Source organism: Oncorhynchus clarkii, chromosome 30 (assembly GCF_045791955.1).
Source record: "Oncorhynchus clarkii lewisi isolate Uvic-CL-2024 chromosome 30, UVic_Ocla_1.0, whole genome shotgun sequence".
NCBI classification, from domain to species: Eukaryota; Metazoa; Chordata; class Actinopteri; order Salmoniformes; family Salmonidae; genus Oncorhynchus; species Oncorhynchus clarkii.
In genome coordinates this window covers 21,646,846-21,669,271 of record NC_092176.1, presented here as the reverse complement: position 1 = coordinate 21,669,271, position 22,426 = coordinate 21,646,846, and the positions used below count along the sequence as shown (strand labels likewise).

Here is a 22,426-nt window from a genome sequence, read left to right as displayed (position 1 = left end):
TGGGCTGTGTGCCCGACTGCCTGTAGCATGGTGAGGAGGGTGGTGATGGGAGGATCTGAGCTTGTATTCCACAAGGGTTAACAGTGGAAGTAGTGTTGCATATTATCTGCCTGTGCCATACCCCTCCACAGGAAGGACTTCCTGCCTGACTGACACCAAAGATGATCTACTATATTGACAAGACAAGAGTGACCGCTCTAACAATGGAAATGCATGTCCTCAATGATTGAATGAATGCGAGAACATGCGTATCTGCCCTCAAGCCAATGAGAGGGCAGATATGCATGTAAACAGGTACGCCTAAATCGTTTTTTTTTAAAGTGTCCAGAAAGCCACATGCATCAACTTGTATCAGTAAGTTGATCAACTAAGCCTCATATAATGCAACACACTCCTAGAACTCCATACAAAAATGGGAGAATCTCACATGGGCAGATTTTGGCCTGAGTAAATCCTCTCGCTTTGCCTCTGACATACCGGCAACACCACATGCCCTGCTTTGTCAGTGATTTAGGATGTGAATAGTAGATAGCCTTGTTCTGCTCGGTGGTCGTGGATCATGGCTAGACTACACAGATCTGAAGGTCAGATCAAATCAAAGTTTATTTGTCACATGCGCCGAATACAACAGTGATAATAATAATAACAACAATAACAACAATAATATAGTGAAATGCTTACTTACAGGCTCCAACCAATAGTGCAAAAAATTTATTCGGTGAACAATGGGTAAGTAAAGAAATAAAATAACAGTAAAAAGACAGGCTATATACAGTAGTGAGGCTATATATAGTAGCGAGGCTATATATAGTAGCGAGGCTACATACAGACACCGTTTAGTCAGGCTGAGGTAGTATGTACATGTAGATATGGTAAAAGTGACTATGCATATATGATGAACAGAGAGTAGCAGTAGCGTAAAAGAGGGGTTGGCGGGTGGTGGGTGGCGGGACACAATGCAGATTAGCCAATGTGTGGGAGCACTGGTTGGTCGGCCCAATTTGAGGTAGTATGTACATGAATGTAAAGTGACTTTGTATATCTGATTAACAGAGTAGTAGCAGCGTAAAAGAGAAGGGTTGGGGGGGCCACACAGTGCAAATAGTCCGGGTAACCATTTGATTACCTGTTCAGGAGTCTTATTTGCTTGGGGGTAAAAGCTGTTGAGAAGCCTTTCTGTCCTAGACTTGGCACTCCGGTACCGCTTGCCATGCGGTAGTAGAGAGAACAGTCTATGACTGGGGTGGCTGGAGTCTTTGACAATTTTTAGGGCCTTCCTCTGACACGCCTGGTGCAGAGGTCCTGGATGGTAGGAAGCTTAGCCCCAGTGATGTACTGGGCCGTACGCACTACCCTCTGTAGTGCCTTGCGGTCAGAGGCCGAGCAATTGCTGTACCAGGCAGTGATGCAACCAGTGCTCATGATGTTGCAGCTGTAGAACCTTTTTGAGGATCTCAGGAGAGAGACTTCTTTCTCAGGCTAAACTAAACAGTTGTAGGCTCGATGCCATACTATGTCCCAGAGAAGGGATGTGGCTATATGATGTAGGACCTAGTTTCTTCTCCCTTACCTTGTTGCCTCAACAACACTGTATTTCATCTGTTGAAGTTAAACACAGACTATTTGCCAAATCAGGTGTAAAAGGAGAGGTGATTTGAGTTGTTGAATAACGATGTATTAATCTAGTCACCCGAGAGTTAGGGCTGGGTGATAAGGCGTAAAACTCATATCTCTATGTTTTTCAGACTTATGGGTGATTCACAAATATATCTAGATAAATGTTTTCTCTAAGCTTTGTTGTACAATTTTAAAGGTCAAATACACAGCATTTAAAATGGTCAGCAATAAACTAATGAATTCAGAGCTTGTGTAATTATACCTTGGTGGAATTATATGCCTTCCACAACCGTAAGACCCACTACTAATTTAATATTTTATCAAAATAGTTTTACCTGCTTTTTTTTTGTGATCACTTGCATTCAGATCCGTCTATAAAAATGCAATTTTTCTAACAAATGTAACCAGAACCATGAATAATGCACATTCACGAATAATGTAGCAGGCATTAGTACCGGTCTCATAAACGATCTCTCCAGCACAAGCTAGTGAGTAGCCAGCTAATATTACATATTTAGCCAACTTAAATCTAGGTATAATTTCACAAGCTCTGAATTCAGCTAACAAGGAAAAACAGTTGAATTGTTATGAACACAACCTTGTCTGTCTCCAACTGTTTGAACAGCATGCTAGCCTTTCCACTTTGTTCAGATGTTGAAATCAAGTGGCCTACCTTCTCAGAATGATAACGATTTGCCAATCCATTTATATAATTGGTTTATTCTTATTGCACATTTTATAAGAGACTAAACCGCTTGTAAAACCATCTTTATTTTACTAAAATGCTGCTAGCGATATGTGGTACCGTAATGCGCACGTGACATTGAGCATTTCATTTTCCAGAATGAATGTTCATTGGTACATCTGTTTTAGTCTGCTCAAATTGAGTTTAAATATAAACAGGATATGGTTCTAAATGTTAACTTCTCTATTACAGTCAAATAATATCTCCATGTGTTTCAGTGTCCATATGACAGATTTCTGTTTAACCAAACCTCAAATGCAAAGAGCGTGTTGAAACCGTTTGTCAGAGCGGAACACGTTGATCCCTCATCTTTGTTGTTTTGAGGGGGAGGGGCTTGGGAGACAGAGGCGAATGAGGGATCACGTGTGAAGCTTAATGCATTTCTATGCGCTTGTTGCTTATTTTGAACCTAAACTTGTCGCCTGCCTTCCCGCGTTTGGGACAACGACTCCCATTGTTTGGGCGGAGACATGAGCATCTCGTCGTATACAGATCTCTGGTGTGAATGGGAAGGTGCACAGACCTAAAAGACGTGAGAACAAGCGGCCATAAACACTCATAAAAAATAACAATATCCTTAATTCTGCGTTACAGGCTTTTGGAAAATCGCGCAAAAACATTAATTCGAGCCCACATGACAGTTTCACACCTGTCTGCACACAATGTGGTTGTTTTGTCTTTGTATTCAATGACAATGATGGCAGCATTCACTTTTCTTTTGCAAGGGGTACTATAGGCTTAGTTAATAAACTAAGACCGTGGCCCAGTTTTGTGATTTGTTATGGACAATTCCATGGTAACGGAAATACACCTGAGACTCGGATTGTTCACTTTAAAATGTATACCAAACAAAAACGATTGAAAAACCAAAGTTTAACCAACCATACAACTTTATGCAGAAGGATTACTTTTCATTTCCACCACATTTGACAAACTCATTTACAGGAGTTGTATGGTTTTAACTTTGAAATTATTGTTTGGCATATATTTTAAAGAGATGAGACTGCGTAATTCTGTTACCAAGGAATTGCCTTTAGCAGGAGGATATCTTTGAAAACTAGGTTACTGCTTATTGTCCTCTCAGATGTGACTTCACTTGTAGCTGTTAAAAATACATGTTGTCCAAAGCGCCCTCATCTGTTAACAGATTTTATTCCTGGGTGTGAATTTCAGCTGAACAACCTACCAAGTCCCTGACTGTTTTATTGTTGAATTGGACATGTATTATTTTAGTTGGGAAATGGCACTTAAGTAGGTGGGCTATTCAATGGATGAAAGATGGTTCTTGTATTTCTAAGTTGTTTGATAGTTGGCATAATGGAAGATGAAAGAAAAACAAATGAAATGTGATGAGGTGTGAGCCTTGTGTGACGTGTTATGTCAAACATGTTCATGTGCTAGGGTGGAGCTTAAATAAATATCCATGTATATGTCTAGATATCTGAGGTTATTTGAGGATTACCATTTCTCCCTGCCAAGCATTTTATCTCTTGGTTTTAATAGACTGTGATTACACTTTAACCTTCATGGCAAAGCCTATGCTAACATTATTTTCCAATCCAGGAATTCACTCAGGGAGGCTTTGGTTGCCCTGCTTTGCTATCATCTCTTTTTGTCTTGCTCTCTCGGCTTAATTTCTGTCTACTCTGTTATTATTTAGTTCCTCATTGCCTGTGTATGAGGAAGTACACAATAGCAAGTGTAGGCCTAATTCTGGTGGTGGAACAAAGGAATGATACAGCTGAGCTATGCTCATTGCTCAACTCTAGATAATTGGCGCCCATGCTGGCACATGTCTGCTGAATGTCAGCCTGGTTGTGTGTCAGAGGGATGGGGAAGGAGGGTTAGTCTGATCTGTCATATGGCTCCTCTCTCTGGCTGTACTATGCTGCTGTAGAACCTTACCGTAGTGATGTCCCAAATGGCGCCCTATTCCCTATATAGTGCACTACTTCTGACCAGGACCCATAGGGAATAGGGTGCCATTTGGGATGCATGCTTAGTCTGACTGAGGCTGAGCCTCACATCTGGGAGGGGAATGTGTAAAGGGCTCAGTCACACATGCAATCAATCTGTCTTGCAGAGTAGCAGCCACAGCTAGGGGACAGGACGTTCAAGGCACCCATGTCTCACAAGCAGTAAACACGTATACATGAGAGCTGCAGCCTTTCTACTTCTCAGCCATGTAGCACCTTGTGAAATGCTGTTTTTTTCTTTGTTTCTTTAAAGAATTGTCATTTGAGATGTTACAGGCCTAAAATCCCTGACTGCTTGGTTTTGTCTTTTCCCTTTGATTGTGAGTGACAGTTTCCAAACTTAAACCCCAACTTTTCTCCCCTCATCCACTATCCAGATATGTTCAGGCGAGTTGTGCGAGCGAGCAAATTCCGTCATGTCTTTGGCCAGGCGTTGAAGAATGACCAGTGCTACGATGACATCAGAGTGTCACGGGTCACATGGGACAGCTCGTTCTGCGCCGTCAACCCCAAGTTTGTCGCCATCATCATAGAGGCCAGCGGGGGCGGGGCCTTCCTGGTCCTCCCTCTTAACAAGGTGAGTCAGATTATTGACTATAACAACTGCATTGCATAGATCTGTCAGTGGGTTTCGCAAGGAAACTGTAATGTCAAGCAACAGAAGTTTATACATTCATATGTGCTATTGCTGCCTGAGCAGATTTGGGCTTTGGCCTAGTTTGACCTGTCCTTACTTCTGTGGCTTTGACACACACTTCCCACACACACACCTCCCCCTGGGGACATGACGGAGTGTGTGTGTGTGTCTGCGTGGCTTTGGCCTGGGCCAGCCCCCCTCCTTCCCAGAGTCAGTTTCAACACGCCCTGTTTGCAGGGAACAACCAGGCACGTCACACACAGCGAAATTTACTGCTCAGACCCACACACATCCAGGGGAAATCACACATTGGCCACCTACAAATCCCAACCCTGCAGTTATATATTTTTGTGTGTGTGTTCGAGAGCCTACATATTTCCCTTAGTCATTCATGAGGAGAAAGCAACAGCATTTTGTGTATCAGTAGCAGCATCACATAGACGTGTTTCAGGTTGTGGACAGATGGGGATTTTTTTGCTGTGTGAGATTGGATGGATTCTGGGTTGCTCAGCATTGCAGGCAGCAGTACATACTGGTGGTGGTCAATGGAGAGAGAGACTGCAGTTTGACTGGCCCAGATTCACTATTCTGAAGATCATAATAAGTGCCATCTTTGTATCAATTAAATGGTTTGTTAGTAACTCAAGTCTGTGTTCACCTCTCCTATATTTTGAACAGAAAGAAAGCAAAAGCCCGTCAGCTCAGCGGCAGTTGTTTTAATGACCTTAAATGAACCAGCTGTCAGATTTACAGTTCATTATTGTCATTTATCTTCTTTTAGTGAGGGACAACGCAGTACCATAGAATGCTGTAGCAGCTAAAATCCACCTTTTTGTTATTTGTGCCTGTTGGCTCTTTACTATATCCTCAGTGGCCGGGTGATGGTGTACTCACCGTGGCGATGATGTATGAGGATAATATTACTTGAAGGGATACTATGGGATTTTGCTAGGGAAGCCATTTGTCTACTTAGAGTCCGATGAACATGTGGATACTATTTTTATGTATCTGCATTCAGTATGAAAGTTAGAGGTAGTTTCACGAGCCATCGCTAACTAGTGTTGGCGCATTGACTGGACATTTATGGTAATAGCTTTAGTTTCGCTAGTTAGCCACGGGGCTGGCGCTAGTTAGCCACTGGGTTGTGGACACCCCTTCAAATGAGTGGATTCGGCTATTTCAGCCACACCCGTTGCAGACAAGTTGAGCATAAAGTTGAGCAGACACCCATGCAATCTCCATAGACAAACATTGGCACTAGAATGGCCTTACTTCTTCTGAAGATCTTAGTGACATGGCATCGTCGTAGGATGCCACCTTTCCAAGAAGTCAGTTTGTCAAATTTCTGCCCAGATAGAGCTTCCCCGGTCAACTGTAAGTGCTGTTATTGTGAAGTGACGACATCTAGGAGCAACAAGTGGTAGGCAAGCTCACAGAATGGAACAGCTGAGTGCTGCAGCATGTATAAATTGTCTGTCCTCTGTTGCAACACTCACTACTGGGTTCCAAACTGACTCTGGACGCAGCGTCGGCACAATAACTGTTTGTCGGGAGCTTCATGAAATGGGTTTCCATGTCCGAGGAGCCGCACACAAGCTTAAACTCACCATGTGCAATGCTAAGTGACAACTGTAATTCTTGCCGTCGTTGGACTCTGGAGCAGTGGAAATGCCTTCTCTGGAGTGCTGACAGTCTGAAGGACGAATCTGGGTTTGGCAGATGCCAGGAGAATGCTACCTGCCCCAATGCATAGTGCCAACTGTAAAGTTTGGTAGAGGAGGAAAAAATGGTCTGGGGCTGTTATTCATGTTTCGTGCTAGGCCCCTTAGTTCCAGTGAAGGGACATCTTAGCGCTACAGCATACAATGACATTCTAGATGATTCTGTGCTTCCAGCTTTGTGGCAAAAGTTTGTGGAAGGCCCTTTCCTGTTTCATCATGACAATGCCCCCGTGCACAAAGTGAGGTCCATGCAGAAATGGTTTGTCGATCGGTGTGGAATAACTTGACTGGTCTGCACAGAGCCCTGACCTCAACTCAATCGAACTCCTTTGGAATGAATTGGAACGCCGACTGTGAGCCAGGCCTAATCCCCCAACATCAGTCTTTGACCTCTAATTCTCTGGTGGCTGCAGCAATATTCTAACTTCTAGTGGAAAGCCTTCCCAGAAGAGTGGAGGCTGTTATAGCAACAAACTGGAGACCAACTCCATATTAATGTCCATGATTTTGGAATGAGCAGGTGGCCACAAACTTTGTTGTGTAGTTTGCATGCATTTTGAAGGAAGTTACTGAGACACACACACATGGTATCCACAAGTTCATCTGACTAGTGGGAAGTAGAAAAAGGGCTTCATTGCCAAAGTCCCAAAGTATCCCTTTTTGGGTATTAAAGGGTATTTTTAGAGGAAAGCATCCAAACTGGCTTCCGATATTTGATACAAGCAGGACATGGGACCTAGGAGGATAGGGTGGGTAGTGTTACAATGCCTTTGGAAGCTAGGCTGTTCCTGATGATGGCAAAGGCCAGCCAGGCAAGCCTTTTTTTCTTCAGCTTTGTCCCTTTTAACAGCAAGATTGTTTTCCAGTTAAAATGAGGACAAACACTGTTAGTGTCTGAGCAACTGGGATGATTGTGTCTGCTCTTCCTGAGTGAGGTTTCCCAACCCTCACAATAGGCTGGCAGGCTATCTCGGTTATTATAGCATTGTGTACAACACAAACTAAACCAAAGGCCTCTGGGGACAGGACCTCTCTGTGCTGCTCCGCTCCATATAAGGGCCTTAAAGCGCTCAGACCACTTTGCTCTACCCTCAGCTTGGAGATTAACAGCATTTGGACAGTGTTTGGTTGTAAACAGTTGACTGAACACCCACTCCTGGGGTCATGCAGGTTGGCATGCTTTCTCTCTATATATTCAGCTATTAATTGGCTACATTAGGTTATGATGTATGAAAAAATGGTGTAACGTAATTAAATGCAAGTCATTAGCCTATTCTTGCATTGACTTAAAAAAAAAAAAATGTAGGTATGTAATTTTGATTTTTTTTTTACATCAAAATACGACTGTCTTAAAGGGGCAAAAGTTCCAAACGAGACATTGACTGGCTAGCCCCAATGCTAGGTTTCTTTTGGCTTTGGATGGCTCACGTGTGCTGTGTGAAGGCATCAACTCATGTAGGCCTAGTTTTTGAAGTTATGACTTGCGGCAGCGTGAATGAAAGGCTGATCATATTGCTCATACAAATATCATGACTTTTCTGTCTTTAGTCTACAATGGTAGACTGTGACAGAGCAGGTAATTGTTGAACTGGAACGTTACAGCCAGTGACTAACGAGATCCACTGGCATGACATGTTTTTACTGGCCCTAGGCCAGGGGAACATTAATGTCGGACCAAACCCCCCCTCATAAATAATTTAATTAAAGTGTAGAAGGTCAGACACTCCTTGACGCCAACGGGGTCTCTGATCTGTGATGTCCCTCAGTAACAGCATTAGTAGTTATTAGTGTCATAAGTGGTCAGTAGTAGATGTCTGGCTGCAGCAGATGCGTGCACACACACAGCGTGGTGGTGTTCCTGTATGTCTGGTTCAGCGGGGCCCCAATGTCAGCCAGCCATGGCCTGATATACAGTAAGTTCTGCCTGTCTGGTTTTGACAGCTTGTAACCAGAGCAGTCCATTGGTAGACCGTGTCATTTGACTCCGCTATGATCTTGGGAAGCCGATCCGGGCCTGTCATCACACAGCCACAGCCATGCACCTTACTCAATACAGCCACCGCCTGCCTGGCCCGCTACCAGACCCTGGCTGTCTCAGGGATTTATTTAAAAAAAATATGTATTTCATCTTATTTAACCAGGTAGGCTAGTTGAGAACAAGTTCTCATTTGCAATGACACAGTAGAGATGATAAAGTGTGCAAAAGTGTGTGCAAAAGGCATGAGGAGGTAGGCAATAAATAGGCCATAGGAGTGAATAATTACAATTTAGCAGATTAACACTGGAGTGATAAATGAGCAGATGTGCAAGTAGAGATACTGGTGTGCAAAAGAGCAGAAAAGTAAATAAAACAGTATGGGGATGAGGTAGGTAGATTGGGTGGGCTATTTACAGATGGACTGTGTACTGCTGCAGTGATCGGTTAGCTGCTCAGATAGTTGATGTTTAAAGTGATGAGGGAAATAATAGTCTCCAACTTCAGCGATTTTTGCAATTCGTTCCAGTTACTGGCAGCAGAGAACTGGAAGGAAAGGCGGCCAAATTAGGTGTTTGCTTTGGGGATGACCAGTGAGATATACCTGCTGTAACGTGTGCTACGGGTGGGTGTTGTTATCGTGACCAGTGAACTGAGATCAGGCGGAGCTTTACCTAGCATAGACTTATAGATGACCAGGAGCCAGTGGGTCTGGCGACGAATATGTAGCGAGGGCCAGCCGACTAGAGCATACAGGACGCAGTGGTGAGTGGTATAAGGGGCTTTGGTAACAAAACAGATGGCATTGTGATAGACTGCATCCAGTTTGAAAATACTTATGTCATGCAATAAAATGCAGATTAATTACTTAAAAATCATACAATGTGATTTTCTAGATTTCTGTTTTAGATTCCATCTCTCACAGTTGAAGTGTACCTATGATAAACATTACAGACCTCTACATGCTTTGTAAGTAGGAAACACTGCCGATTTTGCAGGTTATCAAATACTTCTCCCCACTGTAGGTCTGTAACAGTTTGGGTCTAGGGTGTCACCCCCTTTGAAGAGGGGGATGACCGCGGCAGTTTTCCAATCTTTATACCAATGATTTATATATACACTGACGGGGCGTGATTTTGAATCCACCGCGCCTCCATTTGGCACTCCCCCACCTTTTGTAAAAATGATTTTGGAAGCTATAGAATGTATTTAATGTCTACATTTTGTTTTTGCTTTCTATTAGACACATTAATGCATATGTTTAAATTATATTATGTTACGTGAGGGATCAACTGTACCTTCCTGCGCTAAACAGTTGTTAGCTCACGAACGTGAGGAGAGTTGTAGCTAGTACACCCGATCAGTTTATAGAATTTACTTAGTCTGCCTACTATGATCGAAATCAGCACTGGTAGGCTGCAATTGTTTTCAAATATGTAGCCTATTTGACTGAAATACCTTCTTACATCCCAATACACATCTATCTCTATGGCAGCGTGGAGAATACTACTCTACAAACAGGAATGTTACACTGCATTAATTAACATTGCAGTATCAGGGTTTCAGGGTTGTCTTCTGCAACTGCAGCCTTTTAAAATGACTTTGTGCCATAGATTTGGAGACTACTTCCTGATTTTACAGATGACCTTTCTGATTTTAATGAGGCTATGGAGCTCTAGGTATTCTGATCATGGCTTAGCTGAGTGTTTCTTCTGGTGGTCTATCCAAGATGCCGTAGCATTCAGACATGTACACGGGACATGACATCTTTTTTTCTTTGTGTATATATTTTTAACCTCAATTTCAACATACTCTCCTGCAACCTGCCTCACCCAATGTGGTATGGATCTGCTATTTTCTATACTTTACAACCAGAACCCCCAACAGAAGCTGGCCAGCTAACTATCTACTAGCTAGTAGTCAGCCACTGCTAGCGGTCATCAGCTAACCTCAGCCTGGTCAACTCCTGCCAGTCTGCACAGTGCGATTCAACCCAGAGCATATCGGACTGCTTTTTCTCTACCACATCTCCTCATCTCCGGATTCCTACCGCAAGCTCTGAACCTTTACACCGGCTCATCGCAGCTAGCTAGCTGCTATCCGAGTGACTACTCCTGGCTAACGTCTCTGTCCCGACGCAAGCACCAGTTAGCCTCGAGCTAGACCTACCTCCCGGCTAGCTGAAGAGGTCCATCAGCCAATTTCTTGGGCTACAATACCGATTTTGCCAATTGGCCTGGACCTTTTTACTGCCTACACGGAGCCCTGCCGATCCATCATGACTGGTCTGCCGACGTAACTGTCCGAGGGGGCTTCAACAGACTCTTCCTTTGCGACGTCCCCCTAAAGCCCTTCTGCTAGCCCCGGTCCGCTAGCTGTCTGAATTGCCGTTTCTCCAGCTTGCCTAGCTACTCACTGGACCCTATGATCACTTGGCTACGCATGCCTCTCCCTAATGTCTATATGCCTTGTCCATTTGCGGTTTTGGTTAGTGATTATCTTATTTCACTGTAGAGCCTCCAGCCCTGCTCAATATGCTAAGGCTAGCCCTTTTGTTCCCCCTCCCACACATGCGGTGACCTCACCTGGTTTAAATGGTGTCTCTGGTGTCTCTCTCAAGGCGGCAGGGTAGCCTAGTGGTTAGAGAGTTGGACTAGTAACCGCAAGGTTGCAAGTTCAAACCCCCGAGCTGACAAGGTACGAATCTGTCGTTCTGCCCCTGAACAGGCAGTTAACCCACTAGGCCGTCATTGAAAATAAGAATTTGTTCTTAACTGACTTACAACCGGAACCCCCAACAGAAGCATAAAGGTAAAATAAACTCAATGCCTAGGTTTACCTCCACAATATTCACATCCTAACATACCCTTGTTTGTACATTTTGCCTTGAATCTATTCTTCCACGCCCAGTCCTACCCTCTAGTAAACTTTCCTTCCAGACTCACATTAAGCATCTCCAATCCAAAATTAAATCTAGAATCACAACCAAGCCTCCTTCACTCACGCCGCCAACATACCCTCGTAAAACTGACCATCCTTCCGATCCTTGACTTCGGCGATGTCATTTACAAAATAGCCTCCAACACGCTACTTAGACTTCATCCAGTTTGCTATCACAGTGCCATTTGTTTTGTCACCAAAGCCCCATATACTACCCACCACTGCGACCTTTATGGTCTCGTTGGCTGGCTCTCGCTTCATGTTCCTCGCCAAACCCACTGGCTCCAGGTCATCTATCTTTGCTAGGTAAAGCCCCGCCTTATCTCAGCTAACTGGTCACCATAGCAGCACCCACCTGCATCACGTGCTCCAGCAGGTATTTTTCACTGGTCACCCCCAAAGCCAATTCCTCATTTGGCCGCCTATCCTTCCAGTTCTCTGCTTCCAATGACTGGAACAAATTGCAAAAATCACTGAAGCTGGAGTCTTATATCTCCCTCACTGACTTTAAGCATCAGCTGTCAGAGCAGCTTACATATCATTGCACCTGTACATAGCCCATCTGTAGATATCCCATTCCTACTACCTCATCCCCATATTGTTATTTATTTATTTTGCTCCTTTGCACCCCAGTATCTCTACTTGCACATTCATCTTCTGCACATCTACCATTCCAGTGTTTAATGGCTAAATATTATAATTATTTCACCACTATGGCCTAGTTATTGCATTACCTCCCTTGTCTTACCTTGTTTGCACACACTGTATATAGACTTTGCTATTGTGTTATTGACTGTAATAGAGGTTGACCGATTTAATAAGGGCCGATTTCACGTTTTCATAACAATCGGAAATCTATTTTTTTTATATATATTATTTTAACCTTTATTTAACAAGTCAGTTAAGAACTAATTCTTATTTTCAATGACGGCCTAGCTTAAAGTATAACTTTAGTCCGTCCCCCTCGCCCCGACCCAGGTTAACTGCCTGTTCAGGGGCAGAACGACAGATTTGTACCTTGTCAGCTCGGGGATTTGAACTTGCAACCTTTCGGTTACTAGTCCGACACCACTAGGCTACCCTGCCGCCCCAGTTAACTACACATGGTTGATGATATTACTAGATATTATCTAGCGTGTCCTGCGTTGCATATAATCTGACTGAGCGGTGGTAGGCAGAAGCGGGCGTGGGCGCGTTAACATTCATTCAAACAGCACTTTCGAGCGTTTTGCCAGCAGATCTTTGTGCCGCCAAGCATTGCGCTGTTTATGACTTCAAGCCTATCAACTCCCGAGATGAGGCTGGTGTAACCGAAGTGAAATGGCTGGCTAGGTAGCGCGTGTTAATAGTGTTTCAAACGTCACTCGCTCAGAGCCTTGGGGTGGTTGTTTCCCTTAAATTGATTTTATTGATGTATTATATTAAGTTAAAATAATTTCATTCAGTATTGTTGTAATTGTCATTATTACAAATACTTAATTTTTTTATATATTTTAAATCTGCCGATTTAATCGGTATCGGCTTTTTTGGTCCTCCCAATAATCGGTATCGGTGTTGAAAAATCATAATCGGTCGACCTCTAGACTGTACGTTTGTTTATTGCATGTGTTTGTCACACTGCTTTGCTTTATCTTGGCCAGGTCACAGTTGTAAATGAGAACTTGTTCTCAACTGGCCTACCTGGTTAAATAAAGTTTTTTTTTTTTTTTCTTTCTTGATGACTCAACCCCCAATGTCAACGTAGCCTGTAGCCTCATAGCAGGGCACAGCGTTCAGATCAATGTGTCTTCGCATGTCTGTCTGACTCTCTCTGCCATGTCTTCTCTCTCACACACACACACACACACTATAGCCCATGTGAGGGTGGACAGGCCCATCTGCCCATGCTGTGCTGTTCACAGCCTGTTTGGGCAGCCAGCTGCTCAGAGCCTTTGTCTCTCGCTCACTCCCAGCCAGGCCCTTTGTCACAGCAGCATTCGGCCTGCTGAGGGGGGGCTGGATGTGGAACGAGGATGCTGCTCCTTGAATCCAACCCCCAAAATATGGCCCGTACTGTGGCCCTCATTTTATCTTCATATGTTCTACCTCCCCTATCCACATCCAGCACTGTTGGTGTTAAGTCCGAGAACCACAGAAACCACAGAAACCCTCCATGTAAGTGTAGGTTTGAACTTTGACTGAAGGTGTCTTGAGATTTTGTCTTGATATTCACCCTTCATACTTTCCTTGCACTTGCCTATTATCCTGTGTGTGTGCTTGGACACGTTGGCCTATGCTTGAGCTTGTGGAGCGGTGTGTGTGTGTGTGTGTGTGGCCATAAGGTGCCTGTGGTATTGGTCAGTCAGTATCACAGAGATGAGCTGGGTGTGTCTCTGTGTAGGAGGTGGTTCCTGTGGCAGGCCAAGATGACTCAGCGCCTCGCCTCATTGTTGCTGCCTGCATGTTTGGCTGCGTCCTGTCAGGACCGAGAGGGATGTGTGGAGGTGTCAGGTGTCTGACTGAACGCATGTCGTCTTCAACCCTCATGCTTTCAATCTCCTTTCTCTCTGTGCGCCTGACGCAATGTAATATATTCCCTAATTTCCATATGAAGGAAGCAGTGGGAGACTGCATGCTGTAGCAACTGCACTGAGACATTCCTGCTTTGGCCTCTCAATCTGCCTGACCCAACTCTGTAGAGGGGTGGGGGGGGGTCTCAATAAGGAAAAATAAATAAACCACTCTTTATGATTTATATTCTCATGCCTTGAAAGCCCTCATTTGAGTCAGTCAAGCATGAAATTGTTGAATTCTTCATGATGACTGGCTGGCTCAGTAGCCTCTGTCTTTATTTCCCATATGTAGTCACCATGTGTTGATCAGTGTGTTACAATAACGTTATTCTGACTGAGGCAGTAGGTTTCTTCTGTCTGTTCTGGGACTCTTTTGGGATACAAGTACAGCCAGGACACTGTGTGTACGAGGTCATGTTCTAAACCAGTGGTTCAAAAACTCTTGGCCATGTTGTCTTTGGACCAGTCCTCAATCCCTCATTCATCCAGAGCTCACCCTTTTGGCTGAAGAGATCCCTGGGTGTGTGTGCGCGCACACGGTCTTCCCCACACACACACACACACACACACACACACCAGGGTTTCCGTTAGTGGTACCTGACAGATTTTACCGGCAGCATTTAAATTAACTGGACATTTGAAATGTACCAGACCCATGTGCATTAGGTGTGTAATCTTCTATCTTACCGAATTCCGATGTGCACTTTGAAGATGTTAAAGCTGTTCCTTTACTTTTCCTCAGCCAACAAGACAAGTAGAACAGCAAAATCACTAGCCTATGTCAATCTACTATCCCCTATAGTGGAAAAGTATACCTATTCTATTGGTCAGCTTGTTGTTCTCTGCAAGAAAGAAATGGCCAATTCCAAACAGACTCTGGGACAGTTGTGGGATGATGGATCCCAAATTCATAGAACCATTAGGCTACATTGTTATAAGTAGCGAGGCTGATGCAACCGATCAGAACGTTTAGCTTAAAATGTTGATAAACTATAAGCGCACTAATGTGCACAAGGCAGTAAGTTATACTCGAATGTTCGCTCCATAATGCAATTAGCAGGGGAAAAAGCGCCCGGCACGTGATGGAGATGAGAATTTCTGTTGCCGCCACGTTTCTATGGTCTGGTTTTGACTAGGCTACTTCGAAGCAAGGTAAGACATACCTCATAATAAACTCAGCAAAAAAAGAAACGTCTATTTTTCAGGACCCTGTCTTTCAAAGATAATTCGTAAAATTCAAATAACTTCACAGGTCTTCATTGTAAAGGGTTTAAACACAGCTTCCCATGTTTGTTCAACAATGAATGCACATGCACCTGTGGAACGGTGAAAAGAAAGATGCCCAGGGTTCCTGCTTATCGGTGTGAGCGTGCCTTAGGCATGCTGCAAGGAGGCATGAGGACTGCAGCTGTGGCCAGGGCAATAAATTGCATTGTCCGTACTGTCCGCAATAGGCTGAGAGGCTGGTCAGAGGGCATATAGGCCTGTTGTTTGGCAGGTCCTCACTAGACATCACCGGCAGCAACATCACCTATGGGCACAAACCCACTGTCGCTGGACCAGACAGGACTGGCGAGAAGTGTCGGTTTTGTCTCACCAGGGGGATGGTCGGATTCGTATTTATCGCAGAAGGAATGAGCGTTACACTGAGGCTTGTGATCGAGGTGGAGGATCCGTCATGGTCTGGGGCGGTGTGTAATAGCATCATCGGACTGAGCTTGTCATTGCAGGCAATCTCAACGCTGTGCGTTACAGGGAAGACATCCTCCTCCCTCATGTGGTACGCTTCCTGCAGGCTCATCCTGACATTGACCCTCCAGCATGATAATGTCACCAGCCATACTGCTCATTCTGTGCGTGATTTCCTGCAAGACAGGAATGTCAGTGTTCTACCATGGCCAGCGACGAGCCCGGATCTCAATCCCGTTGAGCGTGGCTGGGACCTGTTGGCTCGGGGGGTGAGGGCAAGGGCAAGGCCCCCCCCCCCCCCCACAGTATTGTCCGGGAACTCGGTGAAAGAGTGGGATAACATCTCACAGCAAGAACTGACAAATCTGGTGCAGTCCATGAGGAGGAGATGCACTGCAGTACTTAGTACTGACAGGTACTTTTGATTTTGGCCCCCTTTGTTCAGGGACACATTATTCCATTTCTGTTAGATGTATGTGGAACTTGTTCGTAGAATCTTGTTGTGTTCATAGAAGTATTTACACATTATGTTTGATGAAAATAAACGCAGTTGACTGTGAGAGGACGTTTCTTTTTTTGCTGAGTTTATGATATGAAGTTAAACGTTCTGGTTTCAAACATTAAGTATGTTTTCAAAATGCATACTCCCTCCACTGGTGTGAGGTGCTAAAGCCTCCCTACTGTTGCCTGTGCATTTGGATGGTGGATGGGAAGCATGCTTCAATTACCAGTTGAGAAATAAAAATACTAGCTATTTTTTAATTGTGGCCATCAACTTTTATCACACGATTGCATTTAGGATTGTTGCACAATGATTCGACTAGTAAAAAAGCACATTTCACTCCAGCAGTAACGAACGAGCTGTTTGAGGCACTGTAGCAGCAGCTCTCACGCTGACACATTTTCCACTCAAACTAGGCTCTGTATCTGTACGCTGTGCGGGTATACATAATGACCAACAAAAATACACACGCTGCAATTAATTCCACAAAATTTTGCAAAATGACCTATACACCGATAAGCATGACCGGTCAAATGTATTTATCAATGAATGGGCTAAAAAACAGTCTTTTCCAATGGATTTGTATTTATTCTCACTGACACATTGCCTGCGCCAAATGTTTTTAATTTATCTGCTTTTCTTTTAATTTATTTATTTTGCCTAAAGCCAGCTCTTTCTGGCTGACTGAAACACACACACACACACACACTCCCTACTTAACTCTTAAACATGCAAGAGGGGGGTATTGTAATGGTCTTTGCCCACTCTGCTCAATCTGTATTCCAGGAGCCCTATACTGCCTCTGCTACTGCTTTCACCACTGCTGCCACTGAGTCCTGCTGACTGCAGATTTTACCATATATGGCCATTCACTGCACCCTGCCTGACAGCCTTACAGGACCATTTCCTCCCTGCCTCGTCATTGGCTGCCAGCACTGCCAGTTCCCGGTGATTTCAGGGATAGGCTAGAGATGAGAGGCCTGGAGGAGAGGGAGATTTTTTTTATGTCAAGTGTTGTATGTCAGACATTCTCTGTGCATCTCATTGCCATGTTCTGTTTGTTATTAGTGCCATAGATTTTCTAATTAAAGATTAGGACTATGCTTGCTTTGTGCAGGTTTTCATTGTGTATAATTTCCATATTTGTTTCTGAAAGGCAAGGAAATGTATGGAACATTGTGAATGAACCAAGTAGAATTTCTCCTCACTAGTGGTAGTGTTTTGCTGGTTGAGTGACAGTCATGTCCCTCAACATTTTGTTAATGAGGTTTGTAAGACATGCTGGGCCCAGGATTCATTCCTCTTTTGATCTCTATAAAAACATTTTTTCCCTAGGCAATAGTTTCCCCCTCTGTGTACCTGAAGGCTCTCCTAACCTAACTGGGCCTGGGCAGCCACATGTTGGTCTTGGCTCCTGCCCTGTCATCACTAATTTCTGACCACTTGCCCTCTGATCTACCCCCCTGATCTACCCCTCCATTCACGTGTTGAAGCTGGAGCATATCTCCAGCCATGTACAGTCAGAGTAGAGTGCCTCACGGTGGTGTCCAGGTTGCCTGTACTGTGCCTCTCCTCTCATTGTGCTGCATTTCTCATGGAGACCAGCCCAGGGTCTGACCGGTATGCAGCCTCAGCCGTGCTCTCAAGGCCGTACACTCACAAAGGGAAGAGGAAAGGTGGACATTTCCATGGTGCCCAGAGGGGAAGCATGCGTGTAAGAGCCCTCCCATCTTGTGTCAGATGTTTTGCTGTAAGGATGTTTGTGCGTGATGCCTCTTGGGTTTTACGGATTCAAAGTGATAACCTCTTTGGGCTGAGATCTCTCTAACGTGATCGTTATAACAGCCAGTGAAAGTGCAGGGCGCCAAATTCAAAACTAACAAATCCCATAATTAAAATTCCTCAAACATACAAGTATTTTACACCATTTTTAAAGATACACTTCTTGTTAATCACACCAGTGTCTGATTTCAAAAAGGCTTTACGACGAAAGCAAACCAAACGATTATGTTAGGTGAGTGTCTAGTCACAGAAACACAGCCATTTTTCCAGACAAAGAGAGGTGTCACAAAAAGCAGAAATGGAGATAAATGAATCACTAACCTTTGATCTTCATCAGATGACACTCATAGGACTTCATGTTACACAATACATGTTTTGTTTGATAAAGTTCATATTTATATCCAAAAATCTTAGTATACATCGGCGTGTTGTGTATCCAACAGAAGTCAGAAATAGCATTATAAATATTCACTTACCTTGGATCTTCATCAGAATGCACTCCCAGGAATCCCAATTCCACAATAAATGTTTGATTTGTTCAATAAAGTCCATAATTTGTCCAAATACCTCCTTTTTGTTTGCACGTTTAGCCCAGTAATCCAAATTCATGACACGCGATCACTAGGTGCAGACAAAGTCAAATAGTTCCATTACAGTCTGTAGAAACATGTCAAACGATGTATAGAATCAATCTTTAAGATGTTTTTAACAAATCTTCAATAATGTTCCAACCGGAGAATTCCTTTGTCTGCAATTCTACAATGGAACTCAAGCTAACTATCACGTGAAAGCGCGTGGTCAGCTCATGCCTCTCTGGCAGACCTATGACTCATTCCCCTCTCATTCGCCCCCACTTCACAGTAGAAGCATCAAACAAAGACTATTGACATCTAGTGGAAGCCTTAGGAAGTGCAATTTGACCCCATAGACACTGTATTCGATAGGCAAAGAGTTGAAAAACTACAAACCTCAGATTTCCCACTTCCTGGTTGGATTTTTTTCTCAGGTTTTTGCCTGCCATATGAGTTCTGTTATACTCAGACATCATTGAAACAGTTTTAGATACTTCAGAGGGGTTTCTATCCAAATCTACTAATAATATGCATATATTAGCAACTGGGCCTAAGTAGCAGACAGTTTACTCTGGGCACCTTATTCATCCAAGCTACTCAATACTGCCCCCAGCCATAACAAGTTAACTTTGCCATCGTCCATTTTGTTTTGTTGTATCTTATGAGGTTTGGACACAACTTTGTGTAGCTTCACTTATTGCTATCCAACAGGTCTGCTTGCTTGACACATTCTCTCATAGGATATCATACAGCACATAGCCTTGTCAAGGTCCTTAGGTGTTCTGGTCATTTACAGTATAATATATATATAACAATCCAATGAAAAATGTATGTTGGGGACGGAGTCTGCTTTGGATTGCTTTATTCAATTCAGGCTTTAGCCTACTTATTTGATGGGTTGCCTCAATTGCGTATGATTTTGACCGTGCTATTCAGCCTTTCTACTCAAGTCAGTGGTTTGCTCAACTGTCTGTCGCATGTCTCAACTCCCACCTCCTTGTCTACATGAAACACACTCCTACCCAGTCTCCTGTCTCTCCCACTATACTGCCATTCCTTGCTTCTTTGCTGGTTTGATCTGTTTCAGGAGCAGCGCTTTAAAAAAAAACAGAAAAAAAAAGGTTTGGGGGCTGAAAGTGTTTTGTGATGTCACTCAAGGCAGGCATGTAAAGGGGCTGTGCCAATTTAGCTAACAGTCTTTTCACTGGGTTTATACTTGTCGCCAGTCCTTGTACTCTGCCTGGTCTTTAGCTTAGAGCACTATTCTCTACTTACAAGCATCATTTATCAGCGCCTATCCTCTTATCTTCAGCTTTAGCAATTGTTCACCTGGCACCTTCTCCGGAATGGTTCCAGTTCAATACAGTTCTGTGGTTACCGAATTACATGGGGGTGAATTTTATGACACTAATTAGAATCAAGGCCGGTCGTATCTTTTGGCTACGTTTACACAGGCAGCCCAATTCCAATCTTTTTCCTACTAATAGTTTATTTTGACCAATCACATCTTTTCTCACCACATTTTTCCGAGCTGATCTTAATGGTCAAAAGTCCAATTAGGGAGATTTTTTTTTTTTTTTAGCAGAATTGGGCTGCCTGTGTAAACGCAGCTATACATACCTGCCTCAGGCTGTGTCTCAGGGAGGAGCAAGTCAGTCAGAGCAGAGGCAGGTTGCCACAGGCCAGGCCTCCTATTGCTCTTCACTATCTCTGAGAATCTAGCTTAGTTACCTGTGTTCACCTGAATCAAAGAAGTTGTACTCTGGATAAGAATGTCTACTAAAATGGTTATGCATTGAGAAGTTGTGGTGTAAAAGAGTGTGTGTCGTCTGTTCTCCTCATAAACAGCAGCATGGTGGTGCATGCCTTGGAAATGTTTGAGCAGTTTGGCTAGGATCTGTTTATTGGCAGTCCTTTCCTAACCATCAGTGACCTCACCATACACACAACATTCCAGCCTTTTGTAGATGATCACAACGCTATCAAATAATATTTATTCAGGCTTGAAGCGAGATCCTCTCCTGTACTTCTCTCGGACCGTGGAATTCCATATTGTGTATAGCAAAGACAAACACGATTAACACCTCAGTGGTGCGCTTAACACTCCTGCCCCCTCTCTCTCATTAGTCACAGCCCTATCAGAGCTGCCTGGGGTGTGGGATGACTGGAACGACAGTCCCGCTGGACGGCATGTCAGCAGCCCTATGAGCTGTGTGTAAACAGGCCTACAGCAGCCGTGTGAACTGTGTTAACAGCCAGGCCTACAACAGCCCCTCACTGCTGTTGGGCTCTGTCCCCTCTTCACAAGTCAACCATGTAGATTGTTGGTTTGGGGACAGTCTGTACTGTCCACCTCCTAGTGTTTTTGGTGAAGAATAACTAAGCGTATCAATTGAACTGGTGTGAGAGATGTGTGTAACAGAGTTTCCATGTGAAATGTGAGTCTCCTGTAGAGTGCCGAGGTCCTCCCTAGACCCTGTGCACATGTTCCTAGTCTGCGAGTACGTACCAAATGTAACCCTGTCCCCTATATAACGCCCTACTATTGACCAGAACCCATAGGGCTCTGGTGAAAAGAAGTACACTATATAGGGATTAGCATGCCATTTGGGGCACTGTCTCTAATCTCTCTGGGGTCTGTGAACCAGGCAGTAGTTAGAGAACATGACACTGCTGATGTCAGTGGGAAATACCACAGACGGGCAGGCAGCAAATACCACTGAGACGGCAGGCAGCAAATACCACTGAGACGGGCAGGCAGCAAATACCACTGAGTGAACAAAACATTAGGAATGCTAATATTGAGTTGTCCCCTTTTTGCCCTCAGAACAGCCTGCATTCGTCAGGGCATGGATTCTACAAGGTGTCGAAAGCGTTCCACAGGGATGCTGGCCCATGTTGACTCCAATGCTTTCTACAGTTGTCAAGTTGGCTGGATGTCCTTTGGTTGATAGATCATTGTTGTTAAACATGGGAAACAGTGTTTGACACTCTCAACCCGTTGTGCCTGGCACCTGATACCATACCCCGTTCCAAGGCACCTAAATCTTTTGTCTTACCCATTCACCCTCTGAATGGCACACAATCCATGTGTCAATTGTCTCGGCCTTCTTTTAACCTGTCTGGATTTAACAGGTGACATCAATAAGGGATCATAGCTTTCAACTGGTCAGTCTGTCATGGAAAGAGCCTGAAGTTTTGTGCGCTCAATGTATTGGCCTATGTACTACACACACCCAGATCCTAGTCTGCCATCTGCACACCTTTTGTTGTCCCTGTGAAGAAGGTCTGCTGAAAACCTGCAACTCAACATGTCACAATCACATGAAGCCAGGGAAACCACACCTCTGCTGACATTAACGACATTATACAACCAACCACCCAGCCTGATGAAAAACATTGGGCGTGTTCCACATTGTAGCCGACTTTAAAGGCGAGTCAAAACTGACTGTACAAATCACCATGCATCATAAATAACTACTCAATAATATCAGTCAGACACAATTTCCCCATGATGCATCAGTTTGATGCTCTCGAACACAGCCGCCAGCTAGCTGTATGTTGTTGATCTGAGCAAGGCCGAAGCAGCTAAGAGGAAATGCTAGTACTGAGCAGTATCCTGTGCTATTATAGGCCTAGCCTACATTGCTCTGTCACACCTGGTCCTCTGCTGCTATAGCCTAGCTAGCCTACACCCCCTCGACACTGAAATGTCTTT

The 22,426-nt window shown here is 44.1% G+C and overlaps 1 protein-coding gene across 3 annotated transcripts in view; it reads left to right on the top strand.

The window, feature by feature from the left end:
• The window catches only part of LOC139390070 (coronin-1C-A-like), a 57,160-nt gene that overhangs the window by 22,697 nt on the left and 12,037 nt on the right, over positions 1-22,426 (top strand). For 2 of the 3 annotated variants that reach the window (XM_071137192.1, XM_071137194.1), the window contains exon 2: positions 4,716-4,915. In XM_071137192.1, coding sequence (XP_070993293.1) covers positions 4,718-4,915 — 198 coding nt within the window. In that variant the 5' untranslated portion in view covers positions 4,716-4,717. Of the gene's footprint in view, positions 1-2,759; positions 2,895-4,715; positions 4,916-22,426 lie in introns of those variants that run through there. The other variant, XM_071137193.1, reaches the window with a different exon arrangement.